The sequence below is a fragment of the Leptodactylus fuscus genome, chromosome 3 (assembly GCF_031893055.1).
Source record: "Leptodactylus fuscus isolate aLepFus1 chromosome 3, aLepFus1.hap2, whole genome shotgun sequence".
Classification (NCBI taxonomy): Eukaryota; Metazoa; Chordata; class Amphibia; order Anura; family Leptodactylidae; genus Leptodactylus; species Leptodactylus fuscus.
Window position 1 is genome coordinate 184,231,321 of NC_134267.1, and position 22,754 is coordinate 184,254,074.

At 40.2% G+C, this 22,754-nt stretch overlaps 1 protein-coding gene across 2 annotated transcripts in view; it reads left to right on the plus strand.

Annotated features, from left to right (window-relative positions):
* CLSTN2 (calsyntenin 2) overlaps positions 1 to 22,754 on the plus strand; it is a 722,481-nt gene that overhangs the window by 597,988 nt on the left and 101,739 nt on the right. For both annotated transcript variants that reach the window (XM_075268865.1, XM_075268867.1), the window contains exons 6-8: positions 5,159 to 5,344; positions 14,326 to 14,574; positions 19,100 to 19,221. In XM_075268865.1, coding sequence (XP_075124966.1) covers positions 5,159 to 5,344; positions 14,326 to 14,574; positions 19,100 to 19,221 — 557 coding nt within the window. The remainder of the gene's footprint in view (positions 1 to 5,158; positions 5,345 to 14,325; positions 14,575 to 19,099; positions 19,222 to 22,754) is intronic.

A 22,754-nucleotide genomic window follows, 5' to 3' on the forward strand; every position in this document is an offset into this window, starting at 1 on the left:
TTATAGAGACGTGCCTGGAGAAAAAAAAAATCCTATAGGATGTATAAATTTAGAAGCTTTGCTGGCATAAGACTGGTTCAATGCATTACAGTTTTGATGTCTGAGTAGGGGCATGTATGCTCTAAAGAGTATGCAATTTATTTCCATACCTGAACTTATAATCACATTCACTTGTCTATAGATGGTTTTCAGCCAGAATCCACTTAAAGATAACACTTCACCCAAAGAGAAGTGCAAAATCACATGTATATACTTTTTGCATATGTAATGTAAACTGGATTGTCTGTCTATTGTAGCAGGTGTCAACAAAGACTTGGAATTTATAAGATTTTAGAAATGTGAAAGCATTTCTTACAATTTGATTTCTGTCTTCACGAAAACCAAGTCAAGTTTTTCTTAAGAACAATTACATTCCACATTCAATAGAAAGATCTGACATTTTTAGATTGTCTGCATGTATTGTGCAGTTCCTGTTATTCTTCCTAAAAAATGTATGATTAAATTGACAATCGGGTGTTTCAGGGTCTCATACAGAGATAGCAATAATATACAGCTAATACAGGGGAAGTGCAATATTAATTGATTTAATTGGTAGAAACACTGTTAGAGATGAGCGAGTAGTGTTCGATCGAGTAGGTGTTCGATCGAATACTACGGTATTCGAGATACTCGTACTCGATCGAACACTACTAGCTGTTCGAAGTTTAAGGTTCGATGCAGAACCAGCGTTCATTGGCAGAATGCTATACATTGCCAATCAACGCTGGTTCTTCTCTTACCTTTAGAAGTCTTCTCCGTGCAGCGTCCCCGCATGCGCAGTCGGCTCTGCCTAGGCCCCGATGCCTAGGCAGAGTGAATTCCAGCCGGAAGACGCCGCGGGGGCGCTGCGCTGGGAGAAGACTTCAAGGGGAATCCAGCCCGACCATCACTCGTGGACTTGGTAAGTATAATGTTATCGAATTTTGCATATCCCTGAAACGAGCATTTCTCCCCATAGACTATAATGGGGTCCGTTCGAACAGCCGAACAGTGTGCGGCTGTTCGAATTGGATTTCGAACCTCAGACATTTTAGTGTTTGCTCATCTCTACTGTCTGTCAGTTATTCTGTTTGTCAGTGAACTGATATACCAGTGCTACTGTCCTGCAGCAAATGCATCAATCTCAGTCACAATTGCCAAAACATTCAGATTTAATTTAATCTGGACTATGTAGAAGAACCAAGAACAGACAATTCAGTCACCACACAGGGCATTTTTTTTGTATATATCTGGTGTAATTTCACAATTTTTTTCATTACCGAATCCTAGTGAAGTTATACACACTACCTCTTTAAGTGATATTTTTTCCCAAAATTTGTCCTGTTTTTTCTTTTTATTATCACTATCATTCTTTTATCAATAGGCATACAGAGGTAGCAAGCTTTGACTTGAGTTTTATATCCTGCTGCAGCGTGATAACTCACAAATGCCAAAAATGTTAATCTAAAGTTTGCTGCAACTGTTTATGTAATATTTTGTAATTTTATTTTGTAATATTATGTTAAAACTTGACATGTGTATCTGTTGCTGTCATTACAAAAAGAGGTCTATTCACTATCTAGGGCACATGCGGTTTTATATACCGCTAGAAAGCCAACAGTGCGCTGAATTCAGCACACTATTGGCTTTCACGTTCTGAGCCCCTCGGTGAAGAGCTATTGGTGCTGGTTCCGTAGCTCTTCACTGTCAGAAGGGCGTTTCTGACAGTCAGTCAGGAACGCCCTTCCTCACAGCAGCGTCTATAGCGCTGTACTGTGAGAGCGGGGAGGAACGTCCCCTCAATACTCGTCTATGAATGAGTACTATCAGGAGGGGAGGGGGGCGTTCCTCACTGCTCTCACAGTACAGCGCAATAGACGCTGCTGTGAGGAAGGATGTTCCTGACTGACTGTCAGGAATGCTCTTCTGGCGGTGAAGATCTGCGGTACTGGCACCGATAGCTCTTCACTGAGGGCACAGAACGGGAAAGCCGATAGTGGGCTGAATTCAGCGCACTGTCGGCTTTCTAGCGGTATACAAAAACGTATGTGCCCCAGGTGGTGAAAGGTCCTCTTTAAGGCTGTCTTTCCATTAGATAACTATATTGAGTTACATTGAGTCCTAGAAGCCAGAGAGTTTCATACACACCATTTTTAAAACAATTTATTTGTGGTAGATACCTGAAATTTTGGTCCAAGTTGATTAACTTAGGCCGGGGCTCCACAGGCTGGAAACGCCACAAATTGCCCACAGTGGAAAAATTGCTGCATTTTACAGTAACTGCAAAGTGGATGGGATTCTTGCGAATCCCATGCCCACTTTGTGTCTAAAACCACAGCATGGAAACCCTGTGATTTCCAAAACCGGCGTGGTTTTGGAAATCACAGCATGCCAATTATATCTATGGAAACGCTGGCAGTTTATGTTTAAAGAGCTACGGGAAGAATAGCGATGCGTTTCTGCTGCGGTTTTTCCCGCAGCACTTTATAACTGTGGGTCGTCCCGTGGGCCTTAGTTAAAACTGATTCTTGTAACATTTTCTCAACTCTAGTCTTTATATACACAGTATGAGGCAGAGGCAGCTCTCTAAAGATTTAGCTGTGAAAATAATGGAGCTTTACTCAAACCACAATTGACAAAAAGTAGGGGGTGTTTTGCTCCCCTTCAAGCAATACAAGGATATTTGGTACACCTCTACCATAGAGACTGGACACTGTACCTGAATAAGGGTATTTATACAGTAACTATGTGGCTAAAGTACCATTGATTCCACAATTGATTCCCTGAAGTGCTGTCTCTACATTGTGTCCATTGTATTGAAGCAGCAAGACGTTTTGGGAAATTTGCAGCTCCGAATCTCAGAATTGTGATATTTTGTTACATAGTATGCGATAACTGGAGATGCAACATTTTTGGGTATGGGAGCATATCGATTTGCAAATTATTGACAGTGTTCAGAATTTGCCCTTGATGTATGGAACTTGTAGTGTGAATGTTTCTATTTGTATCACTGATCATATGAATGAAATAGTTAAAGCAGCTACAATGGAATTGAAGTGGTTACTTTGGTTACAGTAAGGCAGCAAAGTACGGTAATATATTGTGTATGGTATATGCAATTGTGTCTGGGTACAATGTAAGTGCTTGAGCGTAAAGCTCCGTATGATGAATTCCATTTCCAAGCTCCTTTGTCTAGTTCTTGGAGACATTTTTCTAAATGAGAACCTTGATGTAAGTAGTGACTTGGCATTTGACTTCATATCCTTCTATTATATTTGCAAATTAGTTTTGATTACAGTATAAAATAAAAAGAAACAACCTTAGGGAAAGTCATCAACCTTCAGAAATTACAAGAGAGAGAAAAAGCACAAAATGAAATATATACACCCTATGGCTGATGGGTGACTCGATAAATGAGCTCTAATAAGATTAGCCAGTCTGTCACTGGGGACAACACAAACTCATTTTGCCTCCCACGCTCAGTTGGCAAGTGAGGAAGCCGTTGACATTAAGCAATTAGAAAAAGCGATATAAAATAACTGAGATTTGCTTTCAAAATAGCTGTTAATATGATTTACCCTATACGTAGTCTAGGCGGTAACACAGAACGCAATGTATACCAGACAGTCCTTATAAATGGAAACTAGAGACTATTGCATCACACTGTGAGTAGGCATTTGTCAGTACATTAGCCTATTGGGAAATGTTACCGATTGCCAACTATGAATCTATATTAAAAACCTCCATTAATATAAAATTATGAATTATTTTCTTCTGGCAAATGTCGGGAATTGCATCCAGAATGTATAAGAATAGATCCAGTTACTGACAACAAGCATAGATCTTGAAAGTGAGACATAAAATATATTAGATGGTAGCATGGCTCTTTATTATACAATGGATAATTTAAGGATTAACAATTGCATTTAAAAATAGGAAACCTAATTCAATGAAATAATAATAATAATAATAATAATACAATGAACATGAGAAAAATGTAGACATATAATTTATTGTTTGTTAGACCTTTTTCACACATCTGTGTATCACACAGTTCTCGACTTTAAAAATGGATCAGCCATTAGCAAAACACGTCTTAAACCTGGACTATTGCAAATGCAAAATGCAGATGCCTAGCGGTCCATGTTTTTGCATCCACAAAAATTGCCATAGACTTATAAATGGGGCCTTAGTCTATGCTGTTATTATTGCCCTTCTCATTGGCAGGCTATACATAAATGCATATAGAATGCACAACATATAACAAATCACAAAGGCCTAAAGGGGTTGTGTGATATAACTGGAAATCCCTACTCTACTCTAAATACCCACTTCCCCCTTCTACTTTCTAAAACATAGTCAATAAAAAAATGTATATTTACCCATATTCCTAGGACAGCCATGTGACCGCCCCAGGGACATTTTCTGATTATCCAGTGATGATTCATTTCCCCATTTATGGAAACAGATCATCCACCCCATTACACTTCTTCCTGTGAGATGGTTCCTCCTTCTTTATGGATTCTGCCTGTGAGCGCTCTACTCCAAGGGCTGCTCTGCGCGCTGCTGCCGATAATCTACCTCTACTATGCAACCACGCATGCGCAGTAGAGGTGGATCATCCCTTCATAAAACTGAGCAGCACTGGAGAAGAGCAGTCACAAACGGAATCAGTAAAGAAGGAGGAGCTGTCTCACAAGACGAAGTGTGGAGGGTAAATATATAAAATGGGCTGAGTAGATAGGGAAGCGTGGATAGCTATGGAGACAGGGTCAGGGTGTATGGGAGAGGGGGAGTGAGGAAGGAGGGGTAGTAAAGCGAGAGTAGTTAGTGTTTCCCCTTTAACTTGTGATGCACATATCTGGACATATCCAGCTAAGAGAACAGGTACAGAAGGACACATCTGTATTTCTTCCTGCAAATCTTACTCTTCAGACATCTGGGACCACTTAAGGAATCTCTTCTTGGCCAATTCAGTCCTACTTCTGTCGAAGACAACTAAAAATACAGTATATGTAATGTACATTTTATACAAATAAAAGTGAATAGTTCCTTTACAAGGCTTTTTACACCCTGATGTGTCACAGTTGTGTTCATTTTTTAAACTGATAATTGAATGTATTTGTGTTTTTTCTTCCAGACTGGGATAAGCGTATAGAGTACAGCCTTGGCTCTGCAAGCGTAGCACTGTTTCCAAATATTCACTTGGAGACCTGTGATGGACCCGTGTCTTCTGTCCGAACCAGCATTGAACTCCAGACCAATCATATTGGTAAAGGCTGTGACCGTGAAACCTACTCTGATACATCCTTGCAGAAGTTATGCGGTAAGTGGAAAGTTATTTTATTAAAAATCCTCTGAAATTACTATTTTTGGTCGTATACATCATCTTTTTAAGATATATTTTCAAGCTGTAAAATAAATTCTACAACAAAAATAAAATATATTTATTGTTCAATATTAATTCAAATAACCTTTACCCATTACAGAATCAGTGCTGTAGATTTACAAATAAGATAATGCTTTAATAGTCCCACCATGGGGAAATTCAGTGTGTTACAGCAGCATGGATAATGCAGTAATATATTACAAGAAAGAACACATACAAGCTCAGAATAGCAGATAGAAAAAGATACTAGGAGTAATAGCAACTAAAAGAAAAAGAACGATTTCAGGATCATTTAGTGATCTTCGCTTAGCCTGATGTTGATTATATAGCCTGGCTTCGGTTGGGAGGAGAAACCTCTGATAGCGCTCCTTCTCATACTGTCTAGAGAGGGATGAACTGATTCATAATGAACCAAATTCAATACAAATTCCTCAAAAGTTTCAGTTACTATTGTTGAGGAACAGGCTCTGCATGGTGCCAGAGCGTTTGGAGGTCTCCTACGCTTCCCTGAGTCTCTAAAATATGTTCCTTAGGGTGATCCCTGACATTACTAGGCAGGGCTGCACCTGCCATGAGGTGGCATAAGGTGAAAGCCTCAGCTGGAGGATCCCGGCACAAACTGAGGGGCAGCATTTTTTTTTTAACCGGCCACTACCTGTTCCAAGAGATAGCTGCCTATTTTTTACTCACTAATCCTTGCTCCTCTCCAGTCCAGCCTCTGTTTCTTCCTCCAAAGGGAGCTGCAGTGTTTTTCAGCGTCCACACCCTGTGGGCAGAAGTGGAGACCAGACACTGCAGGAGGAAGGGTTGGTGAGTAAAACATCAGCCATCACCTGTTGGAATCATGTAATAGATAGCAGCCAGAGGAGGTGAGTAAAAACAACAAACAGTTATACTCACCTCTCCTGGGCCTCCAGCTATTCCAGAATCTCTTCCGTCCTGCATCTGTCACACATCCTGGGGTCAATGCTAAGGACTGTGACATAAGAAAGGAAACCAGTGTTATGAAAAGAAACTGTCTTGCCTGTGACTGATACATAGGAAAGATGGTAATGCTCTCCTTAAGTTGCCCTAAAAATGGAAAAGTTACTTTTAGGGCAACCTAGGGAGAGCATTTGGGACCATTCTTGTAAGGGAGCAAGATATAAGAGATCGTAGGGTTACTAATATTGCTAGATACCTCCCACCCATACTAACCAAGATTCGGTGATCCCTCTATAATTCTTTACCCTCTTTCCTATGTACAGGTCACTTGAAAGACAATTCCTTTTGTTATCTGAAAGATGTGTATTCAATATATCCATTCATATATTAGATGTTATGAATTTTTACCGGGCTCATTTTTAATGAATAATATTAAATGTTATGTTTTATAATTATTGAGCCTTGCTTAGTTATCATATTAGTGAAGGAGTTGCAGGGCGACATGGTGACCTTTGCTCATGAGACAGGAGTCACAGTAAAAACTGGCGTGTACCCCAAGCCTCAATGTGATTGGCAATGGCATTTATGCCACCTGTTAAGTGTGAACATAATCAATATACAATACCAAGATGCCTTTCCAGTAGTTATACCAGAGTTCAACATAGTTCTTACTATGTTATAAGTAAACTATAGAGCATAGAGTCAGCATTACTTTATCAGTTACAAGTATGTTTACAGATAATATGTTTAGATCTAGGTCTCTGTTAAACTGGTAAACTTTTGGTTACTGTTTTTCTAAATAACTATTTAAAGAAGACCTTTCACATCCTCATTGGCGTGCGATATTACTACTAAAAACCCTACAATGCGCTGAATTCAGTGTACTGTTGGCTTTCACAGTATGTGCGAAAGCCAACAGTGCTCCTGCTGCTGGAGATATTGATAATATAGTTTTGGCACCGATATCTCCCCACTGTCAGAAGAGCAGGCCTTACAGCCTAGCGTCAATGCTGTGCTGACAGTACAAGTCAGTGATGACACTAAGATATAAGGCCTGCCCTTTTGACAGTGAAGAGTGTTACGGTCAGCAGGATATATTTAAAAAAAATTAAAATAAACAAATATCCCACTGAGCTCTGAACTGCAGGGCGCACTGGTGTGAACAAGGCCAGACAATTAACCTCACTGCCGGGCTACACCTCAAACTAGGTGCTTTACTGTTAGCTACACAGGGAATCTGCCACTGCAGAACAAAGCAACCGCCTAAATGAACACTAGTCTTAGTGGTTACTTCACCACTAGACAACACAACTAACAATGACTGTGTGCTCCCAGTAGCTTCCTGGGCCCCACCCGCTACAACCACCTACTGTAGTAGGACCACAGGTCTCAGACTAGTTAAGGCAGGAGTTTCCTGGGCAATTACTAGGGACAATTCTAACTAAAGCCCTACCTAGCTAAGGCAGCTTACTGCCAAACTAATGTACGCACTGACATGCACGATTTTGGTTTGGGACTAGAGCACCCGGCGTCCAAACCAGCCTCCTTAAATGGAGGGAAGGCGGGGCCGATCAACCAGCCCAGATGCTTCAAGCCAAATGCCGATACGCCGACACCAGTGTCAGTCAACAGACCAACCATGCCTATAGTCTGCAAGGGGATTAACCCATTTATTCTGGACTGAGCAGAACCAGTGGAACAGGCTGCGACCCTAATACCATGGCCGCACCTGTCACACAATCCTAACAGAGATATCAGTACTGAAATTACTGGGGTACATACCCAGAAAGCCAACAATGTGCAGAATTTGGCGCACCTTTAACTTTCTAGCAGTATATAATACCACACATCGATGAGGACGTTCAAGGTCCTCTTTAAGTTTATGGTTTGTCAGTTTGGCCATGCCCCGGTGAACATTCTGCATAGACCTAAGATTTTATATTCTGGGACTGACTACATCTGTTCTACTGAACTCTATTAACTTTGGTTATCAGTTGGTTTTTTAAGAAGAACTGATCATATTCTGCAGGTAAATTTCTATCAGTATTGTCTTATAAGAGTGGACAGGTTCTCTGTTTGAATTTATCGGAACAGACAGGATTTCCATTTAAATTACATTCTGTTTCAATTATGGTTTTATTTGCTGAGGAATGTGTGAAAACTAGATTGGAGCAGGCATATTTCCTGTAAAACGTGGCCTAATGTCATAAATAGCTGAACGCTTTCCAACAAGGACATAATTGAGACTTCAAGTGACAACTTTCTGATCTCTGCTGACAGTTCACAATTTACCAATAAGCACCTTCTGCTCTTGAACAGCACTTTTCTCTTCTCCGGACTTAAAGGAACAATGAGGAAAGTTATCAGTCTGATCGTCAGCATTCAAGTCATGTAGTGAGCTCTTTAAAGAGGCTGTATGGATAGCATAGTGTCTACATGCCCCTTTAAATTAAGGCATACACCTGTATCAGTGCTATATACTATATGTGAATTTGACGTCTTTGCTCAAAACATCTCATGCACTCCCTTACCAGCTGATTAGACTTTACCTGAACGAGTCTGCACCAGGCCAGACATGTAAGGCCTCATCCACATCTGTGTTGGTAATCCGTTCTGGGGGTTCCGCAAGGGGATCCTTCCGAATGGAATACCAAACGCACTGGCAAGCGGTGTGCAGTGAAAGCACATGAACCTCATAGACTATAATGGGGTCTGTGTGCTCTCCGCGCACTGCTTGCATGAATCATGCAGACAGGAAAATACTTTGTGTTCTACTTTCATGTCCGCATGATTCGTGTGGGCAGCGCGCAGAAAGCACAAGGACCCCATTATAGTCTATGAGATCCATGTGCTTTCACTGCACACTGCTTACCAGTGCATTCGGTAGTCCATTCGGGGGTCCCCATGCAGACTCCCTGAACAGATTACCAAATGCCGATGTGAACCAAGGGTAAGATAGTTGTTGCCAAATCTTATTAAATATTTTGCTTGGCCAAATGTTCCAAACCAATTGAAGTTCAGTCAAGCCCCTGCAAATTCTAACAGCCGAGCAAAGGATCAGGCATAGTAAAATTAAAGAGGACCTTTCTTCAGATTGGGCACAGGCAGTTCCACATACTGCTGGAAAGCCGACAGTGCGCTGAATTCAGCGCACTGTCAGCTTTCCCGATCTGTGCCCTGGGTAAGGCGCTATTGGTCCCGGTACCGTAGCGCTTTACAGTCAGAAGGGCGTGTCTGACAGTCAGTCAGGAACGTCCTTCTCCACAGCAGCGCCTATCACGGTGTAGAGTTTGAGAGGGGAGGAACGCCCCCTCCCCTCCTGATAATACTCGTCTACAGTGAGCAGAGGGAGGAGGCGTTCCTCCCCGCTCACACTCTACAGCGCGATAGGTGCTGCTGTGGAGGATGATCCTGACTGACAGTCAGAAACGCTCTTCTGACTGTAAAGCGCTACAGTACCAGGACCGATAGCGCTTTACCCGGGGCACAGATCGGGAAAGCCAGGCCTAGTGTGTTGGCTGGTCAGCATATATGCATGCTGTATCTATGGGTATGTAGAAAAAACTTTTCAGCTATTATGTTTCCTGCTCCATGCAGTCTATCCCTTACTGGTGTTTTGATTGACCATATGCATTTGCATTGTGATTATTCCATCCTTGCTGGCTGGATTAGCCAGCTATGAGTATATAGATATGACTGTGGATACATCTGATATCTGACATATTCCATACTAATTGGATTGTCCCTTTTTGCACTAGCTATGAATTTGTCACTTTATGACATATGTTAGGGATTATCTAATCACTTTTTACTTTGTCAAACTTTTTCAGATGCATTGGAGCATTTAACATTGTTTGATGTATACATACACTTTACTTACTGAACCTGCCCTCATACCTACCTGTTGGTAGAATATGTCCTGTCACTTTTTAACCCCTTCCGACATGCGCTGTAATAGTAGGGTGCATGTCGGGTGTGTAACTATGGCGACCGCCCGGGAGCCGAGCGGCCGCCATAGCCGCTGGGTGTCTACTGCTTTAAGCAGTAGACAATCGGCTCCAATGCCTCCGATCGGTCCCCGATCGGTTCCTGCTTCCCAGTACATTATATAGAATAATTAATGGTAGCATCATGAAGAAAAATTTGTCCCGCAAAAATTAAGACCTCATATGGCTCTGGGAGCGGAGAAATAAAAAAGTTATGGGGTTTAGAAGGAGGGGAGTCAAAAACGAAAAACGAAAATCAAAAAATGCCATCGGCGGGAAGGGGTTAATATGTTGTCCCTTGTCTTTTGTAATTAATAAATAATAAATTTAATGCTGCTAACTACACTACTTAAAGACATTGTAATATTCCCTCCCCACCAAACTGAGTGATATCATTTTTACCTGCTTACAATAACATAACTAATTGTTAGAGATTAGCGAGTAGTATTCGATCGAATGATAGTATTCGATCGAATATCCCCCCTGCATAGTTATTGGTGTACTCGGTCGAATACCAAGCGGTAAACGCGGGAAAAATTTGATTCCCCTCCCACCTTCCCTTTCGCTTTTTTTCACACCTATAACTATGCAGGGGGAGGTATTCGATCGAATACTACTCACTCATCTATACTAATTGTTTTTCCAAAAGTCACATTCAAATTTATTTAATACTGTTCTAAACATGGTTTCCACAGAGGAAGAAAAAGGGCGACAAACTTACAGCTACTGCTGATGAATAGACAGGCTCCCATCACACAGTTATACTGAAATAAAAATGGGAGTTATAACGGAGGTCACAGCTCATTCTCAAGTATTATAGTATATAAGTTATAGTTTTTTAGATTACTTAGGAGATTATAGAAAGAAGAATATTTACATTTCCCCTGATCTGGCAGAGATGATACAATATGTCTGTGTATGTGCTACCGTGCGGAGCCATCATGAGATTGATAGCAAAACATAGAGAAAGAGATATCTAAATATTAAGATGGCGTCTGATCAGACCAAAGGAAGCCAAGCTGCAGGAATATGAGTGCAAAAAAGTAGTAGTAGAGCGCAGAGATGAACAAGTCTTTTCTCACCAAACTGCTTCTATAATTTGTTATTGAGCTCTTTATGAAATAAATACTTATTGCAGTTCAGAAACGTCACGGATCTTATTAGACTCGATGCCAGCTAGAGTTAGTTGTGACAGGCTAGGTATTGTCATCATGTTCTAAACTTAGAGACGTAAGAATTTTTAGAACAATTTTTTGCTTTTCCTGACTAACAATAGAAGTTATGCTATGAATACTATACCAGCAAATCTTAAAGTATATAAAACTCCTATATACTGTACGAGAATATATTGTCAGCTTGAGCTAACTGAACACGACAGCTGTCATAGATAATTAGAACACTAAGATGATTTGGAACAACAAAATTTGGAACTGTTAGAAGAAGCAAGAACATGTCTTCTGAAAAATGCTTGGATTTGCTGTTTGTTTGCTCACGGGCCTTGGGGCAGTGTCACTGGGAATGCTTTACATGGTCAGAAGTGTGTGGACAATAAGACATCACATTCTTGTCGAATGTCTTATTCCAAACTCTTGTCCGTCAATATGATTTGAGCCTCTCTTTGCTGTTATATGTGCAGAATCACAGAGGCAATGTTTGGTGTCAGATAGAAACAAAAATACTATTGTGCTCAACCAGTCTTCACATTTGTAACATCAAACAGAAGCTCCAGTCCTCCTCAAGCTCCAGGGATGAAAGGCCCTCCAGCTTGTTCGTACCAAAGACATCTGCCTTTTATTCCAAGAGTCTGTGAGGAGTGAATACTGGTCAAGCATAACTGTATTTTTGCTTACATTTGTGATTTAAAGAAAGTGGACACTTTTCCTAATATTTTGCTGCATCCAGGGGACATGGTTAAATGCCGCAGGTTGGGTGATTTCTCTGATATTAGGTTAAAGTTTGGCGTCCCACAAACTTTAAACGGGTATTGCAGTCTGAAAAATGTATAAGATAAAAGGGTAAATGTGCTGATAGATAATAAATGTTACCCAACGGGACCCCCACTGATCACTGAGTGGAGGACCCTAGACACATGTGTTCGTACAACCGCAACACCATGTCTAGTAGGAATTTTAATTGAATGCCAATTGAGCATATAGACTGATGTACACAGCCAAGAACACTAGTCCTGCAGCTGGGGGAAAGAGTCCAGAAACCCCCATTCTGGTGATTGGGGACATAAAGGCATAACTTGGAAATCATGGGCTCCAGCGTAAAATATGTAATGGGGCCCCTACTTATCATGTGCTATGTATAACACTGGTGTCTTCTTGTTGTGAAGAGGCTTTCGGCCACCCTGAGGTTCCAGGTTCCAGTAGTAATTTCTGCCTCTATGTTCCCTATAGCTATGCTGCATATATTACCTATCAAAAAGTGGAGTTTTATTGAGCATGGACCTTTGCATCTGTGATAGGTATTAGAATTTGGTGTCTTATCTACCCTGGAGGGGTGTTTTTCTTCTTCCATCATTGATCGTATACTTTGCTGTTGCAACAGTATCTACATTATAGAAAATATAGTTGTACAAATTGTAGAAATATAAATCTATTCAATCACTATATACTGTGATTTCACATATATTATAGGCCAATTTTACACTTAGTAAACTGGAAGTATCTTTTCTAGAATATAATTGTGTATGTACTACTAACATTTCTTATGATAATAGTAGAAAATCCAGCACCCAGGAGTCCGGTGTAAATTAGGTTTAAAACTTCATTTTTATTTAAATGGAGTCGTACTCCGAAGGTAAAAACAAAACATCCAAGTGTGAGTCCGAGTGCAGAGGTGGATTACCACATAGCCAACGCGTTTCGGTGCTATAGCAACTTATTTATGGCATGAAGATTCACGGATAGTGTTGAACTTATATACTTAAAAACAGCTTAAGAGCAAAGGAGGTACCTCCCATCTGCACCCGGAGAGGAAGTGAACATTAGTGGAAGGGTTAAACATCACATGAAAAAAGGACATATATTCAATATTCCCAAACCATGTGATACAATATACAAAATGACCATGCAGAACAATTTTATAAAGATACAAGTTGCTGAGTGTGAGTATACAAACAATTAAAATTGGCAATCTTGGCAATAAAAATATATTTAAATATGTGTACTGAGTTTCTTTCATTATATTTTATTTTAAATGTCTGAGCCTATATATATATGGCCTTTTTTTATTTATTATATACTGTTGCCGATAAAATGTAAATGCATAGAATATGATGATGTTATGAAAGAACATACTAAACTGGATATTAAACATTTGATAAATCTGTCGACTGTTGAAAAATGCCAACCAATCTAAAACAGGAGGAATCGGCTAGGTGACCAATCATATGGGTCCCTGCTGGTATTAGTGTTAGTATCTAACCATAAGCTCCTCCCCCTTATAGTGGTGGACCTGAAGGAAAACATGTAAGTATCCAAAATAGTCTGCCAGTTACCATACAGTGCATAGAAGTTCAAAGGCAGCAGCCAATAAGGGAAGCGCCAACTGTCTCACGTGCCGCCTCCCCCATAGCCACCAATCGTGGAGAAGCCTACTATTGTTAGAACTTAATAACATTTCTCTTCACTGGAATCCTATCTGAGGCCAGGGCGCTAGTGGAAAAAGGAACCCATTGAAGTTAATGGGAGGCTTTTTTTCCACATGGATTCTGACGCGGATTCAGCGTCAAAATCAGCGCCAAAAAACTCTGTGTGACTGGACCCTAAATGTTCCTTCACGGACTTTATCTAATTCATAGTTTTGAGAGTGAGGGTTCTCCTTTTTTTGGCTCAGTTTACTAAAGACAATGATGTAGCTAAATAAATATTATAATTTGACTACTATTATTATTTTTACTATTCTTATTACATCTATGATTTTCCTTACAATTTTCTTCATTTAGTGGTCAATATTGTTTCTAAATGTGCCATTTTTATTAATATTATTTTTTCTTTTTAGGACCCTCTTCTGGTGCCATTGACTTACTCCCAACTCCAACTGCTGCCACCAACTGGACAGCTGGCCTGCCTATGGACAACAGTGGCATGATCTTCAAATTTGATGGCAAGCAAGGAGTAAAGATTCCAGATGCCATAGTACCAAAAAATTTAACCGACCAGTTTACTATTACTATGTGGATGAAGCATGGCCCTAGTCCTGGACTGAGAGCAGAGAAGGAAACAATACTATGCAATTCCGACAAGACAGGTAACAGTAGAACTATAGTAGACTCATCTATTCAGGAAGGCCTACAACCTCCAATAACACTATCACCGCACTGCCATCTGTACAGTCTCGCCCTCTCCTTCTGTCTCTACCCCCCTTCCCTCATAGATTGTAAGCCCTCGCGGGCAGGGCCCTCTACCCCACTGTGCCAGCCGATCACTGTTAGTATGATATGTACCTGTATATTTTGTGTATTGTATGTAACCCCCAAATGTAAAGCACCATGGAATTAATGGTGCTATATAAATAAACAATAATAATAATAATAATAATAATAATGCCATAATGGTACAATCCAGGTCCGATTCAAAGTTTGTGCGTTTCTTGTGGGGCCTTGGGCGACAGAGCCCCAGTGGGCCGCTTTGTGGCACAATTCATACAGCAGCAGCGTATACATCGAAACCACTGCAGCAAAAAAGACCTTTGCTGAGGCTGCTAGAATGGACTGTAATACAGAGGATAAGAAGTTTAGAACTGTATAAGTGTAATACAGAGGCAGTATGTTAGTGTTAGGCCCTGTTCAGACATCACATAATGAAGAATTCCTCTTCATTTTCTGCAAGTCGGCTTTCCACTATTGATTAGATCCAAATGAATAGGCCTGATCAGTAGGAAGACTCATACTGTGGACTCTGCTGCTGAATCAGCTGCAAGACTGAGCAAATTCAGCGCCAGAGTCAGTCATGTGTAAACAAGGCCTAATACCATTAACCGTGCAATGAACACTTTCATCTGTATTGATGGAAGTGCTCATGGCAGAAACTATGTGGGCCCCACAGATGCTGTATACAAATTCAGTAGACAGAACATGTAGCTAGAGGTGAATATATATATATATATATATATATATATATATATATATATATATATATATATATGGGCGTAACTAGGAAAGATGGGCCCCATAGCAAGCCTTTTACTGGGCAACCCGCTCCCAGGTCCCCACATGGTATAACACCTTTTCTGGGCTCCACATGGTATAACGCCCCTTTTACTGATCCTTTTTCCCTCTCCATACAACATATTGCTTGTTTTTTTGGACCCATACTTTCTCTATTACAGTATACTGTCACTAATACAGCCCCTAAGAAAGGGCCTTACTGTATTTGGGACCTGCAATAGTGGCCTAACTGTATGGGGGCCTGTAACAAGGGACTATACTAACAATGGACTTTACTCTATGGACAAGTAGGTTGCCATTTCTAAAATAAAACAGTTGTGCTTTAAACACTTCTACAAATCTTTTACCATTAGACTTTAGTTTAATTTAGAAAAAAAATCTAATAACGCCATAAATCAAGCATGCGTAATGCAAATGCTATCCTGACATTTTATTCAATATTGTAAAAAGATTGTGAAAAAAGCATTGATTTGACATAATGAATTTCACCTTTACCTTTGAGTTTTGAGCATTATTGAATATATTGTATACCATTCCATAAATGCATGATACTATGCACTTACTGAACAAGACATATAGTTAGGTTCCAACAAGGCATGCAGTAGAAATAATGCAATCTGAGCCTTCTGATAAGCACTGATATTTTCACAGCCAGTTATAAGACAACTAGAGTCCGCTGGATTTAAAGAGCTTCTCCGGGAATGCATAAATACATCTACATTAACAGCACATTCGTCATGGACTCTATCTTAGAATGTGGTCATTGAATACAGATCTCAGGGACTCCTGCAAGGAGGGACAAACTCTAGTTTCACCATAGGAAGGCAACCTTTGTCTTTGATATAATGTACGACACTCAGTGTACTAAGCAATAAAGGTACCGTATATACTCGAGTATAAGCCAAATTTTTCAGCACAGTTTTTGTGCCGAAAAAGGCCCCCCCCCCCCCCCCTCGGCTTATACTCGAGTCAAGCAAAAAAAAAAAATATATATTTTTTTTTGGAAGGGGGGTCTATGACCAGCTACAATATTAATGTATAGAATCTCCCATAAAATATTGAAAAAAAAAGAAGCTTTTGAAAAAATATAATAATATAATAAAATAATAAAGTAAATAAAAGTTCTAAATCCCTCCTTTCCCTAGAGTACATATAAAAGTAGAAAATGACTGTGACACACATACACATTAGGTATCCCTGTGTCTGAAAGTGCCCGGTCTACTGAATATAGGGGATCTGCAGAGCTCCTGTTCCGTTGGAAAGTAGTTAATAGGAGCACTGCAGATCCCCTATAGTCAGCCAGGCTGAATTACAAATGGGGGAAAAAACTCAGTCCTCAAGCTCAGGGAAGGGGCAGATAAGTTTTCTCAGTTTTTTTGTGGTAAAATTAGGGGCCTCAGCTTATATTCGAGTATATACGGTATTTCACAAACTGGTAACATGGGCATGACCAATGCTGCCTACCAATAGCAATGCTATATATTAATGCAGATTGATGTATAGTTTAGTGGGAAAATATTCTGTATAACTTTTTAATCATTTATTTCTCTCTTCTTTCTATGTGTGGAAAAAGTAATTGAGTCCAGTGGGTGTTCCTATTAGTGACTGACAGCTATCTTTGTAGACACACTGACTATTAGGACTATTAGCCTCTCCTGCTCTATAACATGCTACTTACAGATTACACAGCATTTTCATAGTAACAGGTTCCTTCTAGAGAGGACCTTTCATCATCTCCAACTCTTTGCCTGTGGCATTACTCCCGCCACGTTGCCATGTCTTTCTTAATGTAGAGTGAATGCCATAAATCAAATGCAAAAAAAGTATAATAGAATTGTGGGTCTTTTCACATGCAGCCCCAAAAAATATTAATTAAAAGCTTATCAAAACATTATATGTGCCCCCAAATGGTGCCAAATTAAAGTAAAACTCAACATGCAAAGAATAAGCCCTCATTTAGCTATGCTAATAGAAAAATTACAAAGTTATGAATTTTGGAAGGCGAGGAAGGAAAATATGCATCCTTAAGGGGTTAAATATGCATCCTTAAGGGGTTAAACTTACTTTTCAGTGTCACCTTTGACTTTCTTTGCAAAAATAATCCACTTATGGTGTGCAGATCTGCTGATTACTGCCATCACACATGACATGGCACAGGCCACACTCCCCCTAGTACCTCCTCCCCTCCTTAATCTGATGGTGCCTATGTTTGCCTCCTACTTGAACCAGTACTGCTGTACAGTATGGCGTTCTGTCCAGTTTCCCCTTACCTCACATAGAATGAACTTCTATACTCTACATGAAAGAGTACCCACCGTCATGACTCCTAATGCTATTATGCAATGTTGCCATGATGGGGATGCCCTATCAGCTCATGAGTCAGTTCACCAAATACCGTGTTTCTCTGAAAATAAGCCCTAGTATGATTTTTCAAGATTTTCGGAGTATGCTTGAAATATAAGCACTAGAGATGAGCGATCACTGTTCGGAACAGCCGTTCCGAACAGCACGCTCCCATAGAAATGAATGGACGTAGCCGGCATGTGGGGGTTAAACAACCAGCCGCCGGCAAAGTGTACGTGCCAGCTGCTTCATTTCTATGGGAGCGTGCTGTTCGGAACGGCTGATCCAAACAGTGTTCGCTCATCTCTAATAAGCACTATTCCAAAAATAAGCCCTACTCCGAAAATAAGCCCTAGTTACAGTTCATTTAAAAAAAAAGTGTCCAGGCAGCTACACATGTAAAAAAATAAGTAGAATACAACAGAACAGGTACAGAAGACCATTCTTCAAGGAAAGTGGGCACCCCCAAAAGAAGTGCAAAAGAACTGAGCCCCCAAAAGAATCGGACATTGACTTTAAGTGAGCTATCTGTACAAGATGCCACTAGTCAGATAGTTCTCCACAACAATAAGGGTTGACTCCATTGTGGCTGTCTCTGGTCACCAGGGGCAGCCAACTGCTACACTTGGTTGCAGTGGAACACTGCTGCAATGGCAAGTGACCTGACAGTGACATGCCTTTGCCAGGCCAGTGACTCAGATCTGTGTGTGAGAGCCCATCTTCCATTGGCACTTGCAGGCTCTATTTTGGGTGTAAGGGGGTTTGGTGAGTGGAATGTTGTTCATGGAAAAAATAAGACATCCCGTGAAAAGAAGTCCATCTTTTGGGGCAAAAAAAAAAAATATAAGACCCATTCTTATTTTTGGAGAAACACGGTAGCAGTCTCCCTTCCCTTCACCATTCAGATACAGAACGGATACACAGACACGTTCATTTTCCAGCTTCTCAGTTTATCGCATAAAATATTAAATGGTGCCATTGTATATTACAATTTGTCCCACAAAAAAAATAAGCCCTCTGACTACTCTTTGAGTGTAAAATGTAAAAATGTATGGTTTTTGAAAGGTGGGGAGTAAAAAATGAAAATGCTATGGAAGGAGTTAAATCTCTTGCTGCGACATCTATGTCATTATGGTCTGGTAAACAGGGACTGATTGGGGATCACGGAATCAAAGTCTTTCTTAAATTCTAAGAATAAAACAATAATCTACAAAGAAGCAATTACAATGTTACAGTCCATTCAATCATGTTCTTTTCTTTCAGAAATGAACCGCCATCACTATGCATTGTATGTACACAACTGCCGCCTTGTCTTCCTGTTACGCCGCGATTTCGACCAAGCTGACACTTTCCGACCTGCTGAGTTTCATTGGAAATTAGATCAGGTAGTAAACTTTCCTTTCTCTTTCTTCCGTCTGCAGCATTTCAGGATCATTTTTGTTCAGTTTTCTTGCTTAGCGGTATAAATGAATGTAACTGTGTCCCCTACAGCTTTGTACAACCTCTGCTAACTGAGAGGTCGCTTGGCATGTCTTTCAGAGGAGAACTGACAGGTGGTCCTTTTAGAAGTCGCACAGAAACCTGGGAGACCATGTTCTGTGTTTGTTGTGCAGCACTTGATGGTTATAATGCCGCACTTTATTGACTGTAGCGCTGACTAATCAATATATCATTTGTTATGGGGCAGCTCTTATTTAGAAACGTTCTTTCAATTGAACCTAACACATTTGCTTCTATAGCCTCATCTGTAATGTACCCCATCTACCCTTTATATTGATATTAATTACCGAGGAGACAATAAACCATTTCTCATTAGGGCATTTCCATTATTATATTTAAAAGTCAAATTTTATATTTTAACCTTTTCATTTGTCAGTCTGCGTCTCCATTTTTTGACATGTTTTGTGATGTGATGGATTAATCCAGCTGCGTGTTTATTATCTACAGCCACCCCATAAATTTTAATTAGTCCTGCTTTATACACTGTAATATAGCCATAAAACAAGATCATATAGAAAGTATAACTTCATGTCAGTCGTATTGTAAAGAAGATAATATTAATGAGCCTGAGAAGAGAAAAGCGAGGAAGAAGGAAAATACAACGGTAACTCTATTGAATGATAAGGCTGTCACATAGAATTAAAGGAAAATATTACTGAAACATTTGTTAAAGGTACAGTATCCCCAATATGGAGTTTTTTGCACCAATTCAGAAATCATAGGGGCGACAGTAAAAGTCCAAGTGATTTTTGAACCAGATTGAGACAATTTCCACCATATGTCATGCAAAAATAAATACCGTAATTGTTAGAGATGAGAAAATTTGTTTGCATTGAGAAGGAGATTTCAGGTTTAACTTGAATTCAAAACTTTTGGGGTATACCACCCATAAATCGCTATTATACTCTGTGGTCTCTCAAGATCCCAGAGTATAATAAGTGGAAGCCCATGTTAAGACTAGAAACACTTAAACATACCTTGCCTCACCTCTCCTAGGTGTCCTCTTTTGGACCCCTGAGGGAAGTCACAGTCCTTGGGGACCCTACGGTATCATAATAATAGCAGTTCCTTGTTTGAGCCAAAACAGGGTACAAACCTTGGAAACCTTCACAAAATAGATCTCACGAGTTTAGCATATGACAGGATTATGTCATTTTGAGAGGATCAATTCTGTTCGTGGTCTTTGAGTCTAATAATGGACCCCACTAGATGATGGTGGAGTGAAAGGTAATATTCCACGAACAACCCTGCCTCTGAAACACTTATACCCTACACACAGAGGGTTCTAGTCGCATACTGAATATACCTTTTTTGTAAAATCTTGATGCCAAGAAAATCAAATATTTTTTTTTATGTAAAAGAATTTTTTTTTTTGTGCCCTCATAGTGTGACTGCATTTACTGGACACATTTTCGCCTTTGGTCACCACACATTGGAACATGTCTGCTTTTATCTTAGGAGACAATGCTGAGTGACCACTCAATTGTACTCCGACATGCCCTGCCACATTCTGGGGGAACCAAACAAATCATTGGCAAATGGATGAAAAAAAAGATTTTCTTTGTACCAATACTGCAGTTTGACATACAGTTGTTATGTTTACTATGTCACTACCAGTCAGTCCCTACAACACCCCATGCAATAAGCTCTTTAGAAAGTATTGTGATGGCAGACATCGCTTAAAGAGGCAGGCACTAACCCATCTATAACATTTTCCTTGCCAATATGAAGCATTTTTGGCATATGGCTCCTTCTTGTGCCAAAGATGTTACATTGTTCCTTCTGTTTACTGATCATCAACTTTTTCAAAATTTGGGCGAAGCAGAGTGGAAACCAAAGAATACAAGGCACTTTGCCCAACAAATTTACTATGAGGATAAGGCCCCAAATGGCGAGCTGCATCCAAGAAACGCTATGGAAAGACCACAGTGAAAACGCATTGCATTTTTTTCTACAGTGTTTTCCTCTGCAGACTTTCTGCCCCTAATATACCCAGAAGGAAAATGCCAGCATTTCCATAGGTAATTGACATTCTGTGATTTTCAAAAACACTCAAAATGTGTGGATGGGATTAGCCAGAATCAATGTATAAAAATTAGAGATGAGCGAGTAGTATTCAATCGAGTAGGTATTTGATCAAATACTACGGTATTCAAAATATTCATACTCGATCGAATACTACTAGCTATTCGCAGTAAATATTCGATTCAGAACCAGCGTTGATTGGCCAAATGCTATACAGTGTATAGCATTCGGAAAACCAACACTGGTTCTGCAGCAGGCTTGTCCTTGCTAGTCAGGAGAGCAGGCAGCTTGATGTTACGAGGGAGCTGACTTTTTCTCATAGGAATGAATTGACCAGCGTTGATTGGCCAGTGTACAGCATTCAGCCAATCAACGCTGGTTTTGCCGGAGGCTCATCTGTGAGGAGGCGGAGTTTAAGATCGGACCACAGCAGTCTCCATTGTGGTCCGATCTTAGACTCCGCCTCCTCACAGATGAGCCTCCGGCAGAACCAGCATTGATTGGCTGAATGTTGTACACTGGCCAATCAACGCTGGTCAATGCATTCCTATGACAAAAAAGTCAGCTGCCTCGTAACAGCAAGCTGCCAGCTCTCCTGACTAGCAAGGACAAGCCTGCTGCAGAGCCAGCGTTGATTCGCTGCAGGCTCATCTTTGCTAGTCGAGAGAGCTGGCAGCTTGTGGTTACGAGGGAGCTTACTTTTTATCAGCACAAGTGCAAGCGCTGTGCTGTTAAAGTGCACGGACCCCATAGACTATAATGGGGTCCATGCGCTTTAACTGCACAGTGCTTCTCCTAAACACTCTCCTCCTCCTATTTATGGACTTGGTGACTCTCCTTTAGTCGAATAGTGGTTTTCCCTGAAACGAGCATTTTCCCCCTAGACTATAATGGGATTCGATATTCAATCGAGTAGTCGAATATTGAGGCTCTACTCGAAACGAATATCGAATCTCGAATATTTCACTGTTCGCTCATCTCTAATAAAAATCCAAAAATATAGGATATATTTGAACTCTATTGTGTAAGGACAAAAAAGATAAGGAATATAACAGGTCCCTATAAATGGAAATTTAGTGCCCCCTAAGGACTAAGCATTTATTAGATATTAATAAAACTAAAGCAAAAACACTTGACCAAAACTGTGCAAATGTGAATTAAAATATGTAAATAGTCAGTGGACCATATCCCTAAACAAAGGAGCAGCTCAAAATTGAATAAGTCCGTAATAGAGATAAATGAGACCCCCACCTAAGCAGAACCTCTAATTGTGAGGGGATTATTATATATCTCCACTCAAAAGCACCAAAAACTGAGACGACCTCTGATGGTGAGGAAGTCAAAGATGGAATACTAAAGTGCCTTCACTCTAAGAGTCATCTCTATAGTTCTA